Source organism: Myotis lucifugus, unplaced genomic scaffold (genome assembly GCF_000147115.1).
Source record: "Myotis lucifugus unplaced genomic scaffold, Myoluc2.0 scaffold_113, whole genome shotgun sequence".
NCBI lineage: Eukaryota > Metazoa > Chordata > Mammalia > Chiroptera > Vespertilionidae > Myotis > Myotis lucifugus.
In genome coordinates this window covers 610,357-621,703 of record NW_005871161.1, presented here as the reverse complement: position 1 = coordinate 621,703, position 11,347 = coordinate 610,357, and the positions used below count along the sequence as shown (strand labels likewise).

Sequence of the window (11,347 nt, the reverse complement as noted above, 5' to 3'; positions counted from 1 at the left end):
GGAAGTGAATCATTTTGGTGGGGCGGAAGCTTCAGGCTGACCCGGTGGGGGGCGGGGCTCTGGGCGTTGGCGAACGTGACTGACGTCAAGACCGTGCGGAACGCCCAACGCGTCGTTCCGGCAGTGGAGTCTGGGCCCGGCCCTGGCAGCTGTTGGCCGGCATCGCTGCGTGAGCCGCGGGGTTGGCGTCCGTGCCCTCCGTCCTCCGCTCTCCGCCTCGTCCCGGCCCCCGCGGCTCGGCGTCGGCGCGTCATGGTGCCAACGGCGTGACCTGCGCGGCCCCGCTGAGCCTGGGAGCGAGCGCCGGCGAGCGCGGCTCGGGTCACCATGCCTACCCGTGAGTGGCCGGCCGGGGCCGGGGCCGGGGCCGGGGTCGGGCCGGGGCGGGGGCCGAAAGGCTGCGGCCCGCGGGGCGCGCCCTCCGCGGGGACCGGGCAGCGGGGCGGGGCTGGGAGAGCCAGGAAGTGCCCGCCACCTGCCCAGTTAGTTTCGCTTCGGCTTCGGCTTCCGGGGGGTGGCGCGAGTCCGTTGCACAGATGGGGAAACTGAGGCCGAGCGTTCAGGACGCAGGGCTACTAAGTGGCAGAGCGCGTGGTCACCGAGACCTCAGGACGTCCAAGGCTAATAAGCCCTTTCCCCAGTCCCCTCCCGAGCCAAGTGCAACTTGATGGGCCAATGGAGGTGACGGCGGCCCCATCGCAGGCGCCTTCCCACCTCCTTGGGGTCCAGGCGTCGCCTGGTGGGATGCATGGGCCCAGGGTCCTGCCCCGCGGCACCCCAGGTCCTCGCAACACGTCGGGGGGGTTGAAGTAGGTGTGCTTTGGGGGAGCCTGTTAGGGTCAGATGCCCCAAATCCTGGCTGCTGGTCCACCTGATGCGGTTCACCTGGCAGGTCATTACACAAACACGCCGTCGGGTGTAGGGCTCCTCACCTGACACTTTGAAGAATGAGATTCCCGAGTTCAGCCCCAGATGCACGTTTTGTCTAGTGGCGGGTAAAGAGGAGGTATTTCCTGACACTAGAAAGGTTTATGTGATTCTGTGGCAAACCTTCAATTACTGTAACTCCTCACAGGTGTGTGGGGTAAGGTGGCTTTTGTTTTCTTAACCTCACAGGTGTGTGGCCTTAACTCTTGTTCTTGGGTTTTGTATTTTTATTCCTCTGGGTTGGAGGATTACCGTCATCGTTGTTGTCACGTTGTTATTTCTGAGTTCGTGTTATTCCGTGAATATTTGAGGTGAGCGAAAGGAAGAGGGTGAACGCCTCTGCCCTGGGAAGTGAAGGCTTCCAGTGGGATTTACTGGTGAAATGGCACCGTAAGAATCCTGTGAAAGTAAACACGGTGCTAGTTATTATGTTCTAAGGCTATGCTGCTTCATAGAGTGGATATGGAAAACAGGCTTCTTTTAAAATGTGTGATTTGCAATGCAGGATGACGCAAGGATGAGCCCTGCTGTACTTCGCACAGTTAGAGTGCAGATTCCATGATCTGACTGGACGACAAGTAAAATGTTTGTTATTTATCATTGTTATTGTTAGTATTGATTATGGTACAGCTTCTGTAATTGTACAAGAGTGTGGTCCCAATTGCTGGTACCCCTGTGAAGTCAATAGTGTTCATCTTTCCTTTTTGTGGCCAGCACCTCCCAAATTTCTGGGATAGTGCAGTGGACAGTAGCACTGGTAAGGAATTCTGTGTGTAGGATAAATGTCAAGCATGTTAAGTGCATAAGCAGAGGTAGTAAAATTATTCCTTTCTTTAGGGATGCTTTTAGGAAGAAAACGCTCTCCAAATAAGCTAACTTTTGCCAAAAGGAGTTAAGAGCCTCTCTTACAAATCTAACCAGCTCATCCTTCAGGGTTTAGTGAAATAAAGGTGATGCTCTTATGTAAAGTGAAGGTGTTGGAGATGATTAGTAGGGTCTCCCAGGCTATAATTCTGAAAGTGACATTTGCTCCAAGTCAGAGAATTATTCTGCTCTTGCTCTTCGGTTACTTGTGTGGAATATCGATGCTCTCAGTGATGAGTAGAATCCAAGGAAGCATGGAATACCCTTGAAGGCTAAGCACTTGCATAGCTCGTGAATGTTAACAGGAGCGTGACTGCAGTTAGTTGGGGGAGCTATAGACCAGCAGTCGCCAACTGGTGGTCCGTGAGGTCTGAAAGGTTGGCGACCGCTGCTATAGATTCTTCTTCAGAAAACTCCCTGCAAGGATGTCTGACAGACTGCTGTGACACAAGAACAGTTAACAGTCACTAAGCACAGATTTCAAGACTGTTCCACTAAGCCATCTTCTCAGACCTTAATTTGACACATCATTTCTCCAAAACCTTTTATTTCATCCTCCCCGCTTCAAAGGATCATTAGGAAACATTTTAATCTTAAAGATTTTCCAAGCTTGAATCAGAATTTGAGTGGGAGAAATGTTAAAGCTTATTAACTCATTCATTTTATTTTATTTTGCTTATCAGGAGACTGAGCCTCAATAAGTTTTAGTAACTTGACTGAGGTCACATGTCTGGGCCCCATAACCCCTAACCACGAGGAGCACAGATTACTGGCGTGCGTGGAGCCTCCTGCGTTTGTTCATCTCCTCTCCCTCTCTCCCACCCTCCCGCCCACTATCTGTGTGTGCTGCCAGAGTGACAGCTGAAGAATTTTCTTTCTCACAGTGACCTTTGGCTTAACACTGCTTTGGTTACTATCAGATCTCATCTCTTAATGTGTCCCCACTTATGGGGACCGAGGGCTGCATTTCTGATGATGTGGATGGTGGGAGATATGTCTGGAGATGGAGATGGGAGCCAGGATTGGAAGGAATTTATATGCCATGCAATGAACTTGACTAATGTTGGGTTTATGTTGTCACAGTCACAGTTAAAGGGGCTACCTATTTTATAAGCATACTAGCAGTTTCCAGCTTATAAAACTTAAAATTTGCTGTTGAATTAATGACTTACTACTGATTGTGTGCCGGGCAGTGTATGTTGTGCTTTGCATGAATTATCTACCTCCCACTTTGAGAGAGGCCCTATTTGACCTCCTAGAGAAATGGAGAGATTGAAGTTCAGGGAAGGGAAGTGACATGTCTGAAGACAGTGATAGAGCTGGGATTGGAACTAGATGGGTCTGACTTCAAAGTCCCACCCCCCACCCCCCCCTCACTGCTCTGAGCCAGGCAGGAACTGAATCTACAGTCATCAGATACTGTCCGTTTCTTTTAACACTGTCCCTTTTGCTAAGCACTGTGCCTAATTGCATAATTGGTGCTTGATAAATATTGAATGAATGATTGATTGAATCTTAACTGGAGTCAGAGAAGTTACTCTTTGGATACCATAACCTGAAATAACTCTCTCCTCCCACTCACCCCCTGTAAAAACAGTGTTATAACATTTTTATAATTATGGTTAGGTTCTTCGCAGGTATGCCTGTTCATATTTGCAAGGCTTGAGACAGGCATGCAAATGGAGGCTGCAGATCACAGTATAAGTCGGGTTTTCTCAGTCTTTGCACTGTGGAAGTCTTGGACTGAGTACTTTTGTTTGGGAGGTGAGGGCCTGTCCTTTGTATTGCGGGGCCTGTCCTGTGCAGTGCAGGCTGTTTAACAGCATCTCTGGCCTCTACCCACTAAGGCTGGTAGTAATCCTCCCTGTCCCCCAAAGTCGTGACAACAGAACTATCTCCAGACATTGCCGATGTTCCCTGGGGTACAGAATTGTCCCTGGGTTGAGAACCACTGGTCTGAATATTTAAATGTTATGGATGCTGTGCCCACAGCCCGAGTCCCTGCAGCCTGCTCCCCAGAGATCACCTTCTCCACCTGGAGGCCCAAGGAGCCTGCAAGCCTAATTCAGTCAGCAGTGAACTGTTGGGTCAGAGCAGAGTCTTGCCTGACCCTGGCCTGGCATTGACCCTGTCACAGTCCTCAGGGAGCCAGAGTGGACAGGTTCCCCTCACCCCAAACCTCACTCTTCCATCTCAGGAGTTCCAGACAGTCCTAGGCACCGCCCAGAACTCTGTCACCCGAGTAGAAGAGCAGGCATGAGGAGGATGCCCTGCCCCTTGGGGAACTCTCTCTACCTAGACTCCCACGTGGGTAATTTCGAGTGGACAACTTTAATAAAAAACAGTTATCTTTCTTTGGTGATCTAGGCTCTGATTTCCACTGTCCCCTCTCTGTCCCCTCCCCAGCCCATACAGCCCTCTAAAAGGGAAGAAAGTCTGTAGTGTTTTGGGAGGCCGAGGTCCTTTTATCCTGAGTCAAATGAAGGTACTAGTTCTTAGGAGAAAACCATGTTTTACCCATTACCTAGGTCACCTTTGGTATGGAATGGTCAGGTTATCATGTATAGTGTGTTCGTAGTCATGGGATGGATTGCAGTGGACAAATCTGATTCCATATAGTCTATCACAGTCTCCCTTTTGATTACTTATTACTGTTCTCTACCGCTAAGTATTATTAGACAGCAGGATTTCAGTTTTTATTTAAAAAGGACTAGCACTACTCAGGTATTGTTTAAAATATTTTTTATTGATTTCAGAGAGGAGGAGAGAAGGAGAGAGAGATGGAAACATCAATGATGTGAGAATCATTATCAGCTGCCTCCTGCATGCCCCCTACTGGGAATCGAGCCCACAACCCCGGGCATGTGCCCTGACCAGGAATTGAACTGTGACCTTCTGGTTCATAGGTGGAAGCTCAGTGATTGAGCCACACCACCCAGGCTCCTCGGGGATTTTTATTGTACCTCTGAATGGTACAAATGGTACAGTGTTTCTGTGTGAACACCGGTTCCATTACAGACTCCATTTTTACATGTCAGCTACCCTCTCCTCTGGAAGAGCCCCTGTGTAGAAAGTGAGCACCCCTTTATCCAAGGGGATAGATAGTACAAAGGTTTTGTTGATATCATTGAAGGAAACCAGTCGCTGACATTCTCAGAAATGGAGAGGAGGGCACAGAATGTCGCAATGTGGCCCGCACCACTTTAAGCAGGAAGAGCAGTAGATAAGACATGAGCTGTTTGTCTAGGCTAGGGGTTCCTAAATATTTTAGCAGAATGAACCCTGTTGACAATCTCATGCAAGCCATGATTATTCTTCCCCAGAAAAATCCAGATTTCACTTGAAGTTTTGCATAGTTTCAAGAGATTCGAAGGCACACTGAGGTGCATCCCTGGAAAAATGGAGAGGACCCGAGTGCCATGACAGTTGTTCTTTGCGCACAGCGTTGAGACTCCGGTTGTGGAAGAATATCATCCTTTGCCAAAGATATGACGCCATTCTAAATATGTCTTTCTGCTGCTTTAAACATTCCCCCTAATTTTGTACATGCTGCCCATTGTTTTTTCTTATATCTCTGTCTCTGCTAGCTTACTGAAATCTTCGAATTTTAATGTAGATGAGTATCCAATATTAAATCAGCATCTCTGAAGACAGTTAACTTAAGAATCTTAGGGTCACCAGAGAAGGAACGGAAGAAAAGGAAAAATGAAACTGAATTGAATTTGTAGCTAAGAAGAACATTTCTATCAGTCATTAAGAGGAAGGTGAAGCCAAGTGGATTAAGTGTGCCATTCGGCTGGTAATGGTGTGCTAGAACCCAGGTCATCTGCGTACTGGGGTGGGAGGTTCTCACAGCTACATACTCCATGCTGCCTTCATGGGGGAGAGAAAGGAATAGGCAAGAACAGTGGTCAGCAAACTGCGGCTCGGCAAACCACAGCTCGCGAGCCACATGCGGCTCTTTGGCCCCTTGAGTGTGGCTCTTCCACAAAATACCGACTTCTGCACATGGGCCACGAAGTTTCAATTGCACTGTACATGCTCGCCCGCATGTGGTATTTTGTGGAGAAGCCACACTCAAGGGGCCAAAGAGCCGCATGTGGCTCGCGAGCCGCAGTTTGCCCACCACTGGCTAGAAGTAGTATAAAAATCTGGCTAAAGGTTTGAAGGATTCAAAGTTAATATCAAATATAAAACTATTTGTGGCATTTATACAAATCAGAAAGCAAACCACCAAAAAACCCTGCATGGTTAAAGTACCACCTACACTTTAAAAGTCTAAGTACAAATGCTTGGTAAAAAGTTAGGGGGAAATTATTCATCTTCACTAATAAAGAAACGCTAATTAAAAGCTGAAATCATTTTTGGATTGTCACTTTTTTTTCTTCTTTATTGATTAAGGCAGCGGTTCTCAACCTGTGGGTCGCGACCCCTTTGGCGGTTGAACAACCCTTTCACAGGGGTTGCCTAAGACCATCCTGCATATCAGATATTTACATTACGATTCATAACAGTAGCCACATTACAGTTATGAAGTAGCAACGAAAGTAATTTTATGGTTGGGTCACAACATGAGGAACTGTATTTAAAGGGCCAGGAGTTGAAAACCACTGGATTAAGGTATTACATATGTGTTCTTAGCCTCCCCATTGCCCCCCCCCACCGTACCCCCCACTCATGCCCTCACCCCCCTAATGTCTGTGTCCATTGGGTAGGCTTATATGCATGCATACAAGTCCTTTGGGTGACCTATCCCCCTTATCCCCCCCCCCTCCACCTTCCCTCTGAGGTTTGATGGGGCTGATCCGATGCTTCTCTGTCTCTAAAACTGTTTTTGTTCATCATTTTATGTTGGACATTATATTCCACAAATGAGGGAAAGGCATGTGATATTTTAATTCTCTGAGTGGCTTATTTCACTTAGCATAACGCTCTCCAGAGCCATCCATTCTGTTGCAAAGGTTAAGAGTTCTTTCTTTTTTACAGCAGCATAGTATTCCATTGTGTAGATGGACCACAGTTTTTTAATCCGCTCATCTGCTGATGGGCACTTAGGCTGTTTCCAAATCTTAGCTATGGTAAATCGTGCTGCTATTAACATAGGGGTGTATATATCCTTTCTGATTGGTGTTTCTAGTTTCTTGGGATATATTCCTAGGAGTGGGATTACTGGGTCAAATGGAAGTTCCATTTTTAGTTTTTTGAGGAAACTCCATACTGTTCTCCACAGTGGCTGCACCAGTCTACATTCCCACCAGCAGTGCATGAGGGTTCCTTTTTCTCCACATCCTTGCCAGCACTTGTGAATACACTTTTTTAAACAATAAGAGGCAAAGGTAGGAGAGATGGCAGAAGTTTAAATTGGCACAACCTTTTTGGGAAGTCACTTAGCAATATTTTATCAGTGCTATGATGATGCTTCTACCAATTGCATTGCCCAGTAATTTCACTTTGGACTCTATCTTTTAGAAATGATTAAAAACGTAGACTACACCATGTTTATGCACTGAGATGTCTAGCACTGTAATATTTATAAAATAGCAAAAACCCGGAAAATTCAGTATCCAATAATGGGGATGCGCACATTAAATATAGAACATCCTTACAACAAAATATCATGTAACCATTAAAAATTATACTGATGAAGGTGCTGGGATTATGAGTTATTTTTAGTTCCTCTTCCGTAATTTGTGTTTTCCAGATTGTCTACAGTTAGCATTTATTCTACAACCACGTGCTTAAGATTTTTTACAACTTTAACATAATTTTTGCAAAATTTTTATAATCCTTTCAAAAACCTGAAGTGAAACATTAAACTCTTACCTTGATCTCGTTCTTTTGTTAGCCCATAGAAAAGAATTTTGAGTAACTGATCAAAAGTTTGGACTGAATATGCGGCTTAGGACAGGAGTAGGGAACGTCCGGCCCGCAAGGCTGTCTTGTTCTCTCTTTTGCATATTTATTAACTGCTTGCTAACTTTAAGTGTTATGAGATAGCAGCATTCTAACTTTTATTAAAGAAGGAATCACAATTCAGGGCCGTATAAGGCCTGCAAAACCATTTGGTCTGGCTCTGCCAAGGCATTAGGGGTGAGTTAATTACATGGGTGACCAAATATAGCAGGCTAGTTTTTAAGTTGATAATTTTGTATGGCCCGTGAATGATGTTATAAATATCCAAATGGCCCTTGGCAGGAAAAAGGTTCCCCACCCCTGGCTTAGGAGAACAGTGCATTTGCTGTCTGAGCTATTGCTGTCTTGCCAGAAATTGCAAAATTCTGTGAATGACTTTGAGCAATGGTTGGTGAATTATGTTGTTCCTGGATAGAAAGTAAAATAATGGGGCTTTTTTCTTATCATTGGTATTTTATTCTGAAGGAGAAAGAAATTATTTCAGATTATTTCTGATTATTATTTTACTAGAGGCCCAGTGTATGACATCGTGCACTGGGTTGGTTGGGGGCAGGGTCCCTGAGCCCGGCCTGAGCCCTCTCGCAGTCCGGGAGCCCTTGGTGAATGTCCAGCTAACGGTTTAGGCCCGTTCCTTGCAGGGAGCAGGCCTAAGCCGCCAGCCGTGAGCCCGGCTCAGGGCTTCTGGCTGAGCGGCGCTCCCCCTGTGGGAGTGCACTGACCACCAGGGGGCAGCTCCTGCATTGAGCGTCTGCCCCCTGGTCGTCAGTGCGCAACATAGTAACCAGTCGTTCTGCCGTTCAGTTGATTTGCATATTAGCCTTTTATTATATAGGATGAAACCCTAGAACAGTGGTTCTCAACCTTCCTAATGCCACGACCCTTTAATACAGTTCCTCATGTTGTGGTGACCCCCAACCATAAAATTATTTTCGTTATGCTGCTTCATAACTGTAATTTTGCTACTGTAAACAATATGTAATTATATATGTGTTTTCCGATGGTCTTAGGCGACCCCTGTGAAAGGGTCGTTCGACCCCCAAAGGGGTCGTGAACCCACAGGTTGAGAACCGCTGCCCTAGAAGGTTGAGATAAATCATTATTTAAGTGGGGAATTTATAGTAGTTTCTCTTTCTTTTTGTGGAACGATTGTGTGCTGTGGAATGAACACAATTCTGAGGAAGTGTAATCACAAAGTGAATATTAGTAGTCCCTCCTATGATTAATATGTCAGACTTGTCAAAATTCTTATCATCCACGCTTGCCAGCTTCATTCAGTTCTTGAAACGAGCCTGCTTGTACTTCTGCTCTGAAACACACAGGAGCTGCTATTACTTTTCCTCTTTCCATGTAGGCTGTCTTGTTCTCTCTTTTGCATATTTATTAACTGCTTGCTAACTTTAAGTATTATGAGATAGCAGCATTCTAACTTTTATTAAAGAAGGCATCACAATTCAGGTTTTTTTTAATTGTACCTCTGAATTGCTGTATTCTAAAATCAGGCGTTAAACCTTCTGCTCTGTAGTCTTTGACAGGATTTCTGCCCTCCTAAATGCCATTAATTTTTCTTACTGTTCTTAGTTGGTGAGTTATTCACTGTACCTTGTCCTTTCATTACCTGAACTGCAGTAGTTTTCCTGGATGATGCTAACTGTTCCTCACACCCCTGCTATTTAATTGGCTTTTTCATGTCTTGGCAATTGGCTACAAAGTTCTCTGTGCTGTGGTTGCACTTAACTTTAAATGGCTTTAAATGGGTCTCACTCCTGCTGGGCAGAGAAAATGAAATATAAAGTGTTCATGTTTGTCATTATCAGTTCCTGGGATCACATAGATTTTGCAGGAGGAACTTGGCCAGCTAAAGTACTGGCCTGGACGTGGAAAGGAGCGGCTCATTTGTGACATCTGACTTCCACTGACTTACAGACTTAGTTGTAAGTTTACTAGCTGTTGGAGCCATTAAATGAAAAATGTTGCTGCTCTCTTTGTTACCATTGTGATAGGTTCCAGCAACACGCTGGTTAAGGGCTGAACAACTTTAAAACTGTGTCCAGGGGTTCTAAGAACATTAGGGAGGGGTGAGCATGGTTAAGTTGGGTTAGGCTGTAGAGTTTTTGCAATTTTAGATTAAAGAGTTAATTCAAAATTAACTCTTTAATCTAAAATTGCACTGCTAACAATTTGAGTATTTGCTAAGAGTGAAATACTTTTTAAAATCAGTCCTTTAAAATTTTCAAGAAAAAATAAGTTTTTTATAGTTGCAGTAATAAAATGAATGCTATAACTATATGCAAAGTCCCAGGTTCCTTGTGTGTAATGCTGCGGAAAGCTGCTGTTTTTTCTTCCATGAATTAGTAGTGTAAGTCTTGACTTTGAAATTGAGGAAAATCTAGTAATACATTGAAATCTTAATGGTAGCGTCACATTTTGGTTTATGATTCATTTAAGAATATTAACTAGAAAAGATTGGATTGCCTTTCTAAACGTTTGGTTAACAGAAAACTCAATTGTATATACTAACTGTGACCATTTTGTGTGTGTGTGCACGTTAAAAGAATACTTGAAAATTTCAAGATGTCTTAGGCTTTTGACTTTGTGTTACCTAAGTCTCATGTATGGAACGAATACAAAATGTTTAGAGTTTCTGAGCTTTAGTTAGAAGTTTGAGGAGACTGTATCCAGCATTGAGCCTTGAAGGTTTAAATTAGTAACTTAATGTTTTTAAATTAAACCTTTTACTTAGCTAGGCTTACACAATAAGTGCTAGGTTATACTTTGCTATCTTCAAACTTTGGATAGAGAAATAACTTAAAAATATACATTCTGTTTAGATACATAATTAGAGTGCTACCTATCTTTTCCTTTACTGTTTGATCAGAAAACCTAATCATCTCAATTCAAATGAGAGTCTTTAACATGGCATAGACACTGTGGGTGTTGTGGAATCTATAAGAAGGAGCAATGCTGTTGGTATATTAAATGTATTTGTTCTAAAAATAATTTTGGGAGTCACAAACACCCCCACAAATTTAACACTTTTGTTACTCTTTGACTAATGAGAAAATAAAATTTTTTCTTAAATTTGTTTTTGAGGAATTTTATAGGTGTTTTTAATTTTGCCTGAAATAACTCATATTCATCTTGTGAAATATTCAGAGGATTTTTAAAATTGTTTATTTATTTTTAATTTTGAAATAATTATCGATTAATAGGAAGTTACGAAAAAGAGTATCCAGGTAGGTCCCTTCATTCTGTTCCAGTAGTAATATCTTGTATAACTATAGTACAGTATCAGAGCAGAAAATTGACATCGGTACTGTCCACAGAGCTTACTCAGATTTCATCAGTTTTATGTTGCTCACATACTTTAAAAACACACACAATTACATATGGAAAAAATGTGATTCCATTTGTAATTCTCAGTAGTGCTACTGACATCATCATAAAGGACATTTAGTTAATATTTTATCTATTAAATAAACAAGGGAGTCGTATACTATTTCAATTCTGCCTCATCTAATTGCTTACCTCCGGAGATTGGGACACAGGAGCGCTGGATTCCCTGCAGGACTGCACCTGGGCACATCTGCAGAGGGCTGGCACCCAGGTCCAGACATAGTGCTAGAAGTAGCGGGGACCCACATGC

The 11,347-nt window shown here is 44.0% G+C and overlaps 1 protein-coding gene across 1 annotated transcript in view; it reads left to right on the top strand.

The window, feature by feature from the left end:
* Positions 1-142: 142 nt before the first annotated feature.
* The window catches only part of LOC102431484 (protein EFR3 homolog A-like), a 43,605-nt gene continuing 32,400 nt past the window's right edge, over positions 143-11,347 (top strand). Inside the window, 1 exon segment of the mRNA XM_023757774.1 lies at positions 143-337. Within this exon segment, the coding sequence (XP_023613542.1) occupies positions 328-337 (10 nt within the window). The 5' untranslated portion in view covers positions 143-327.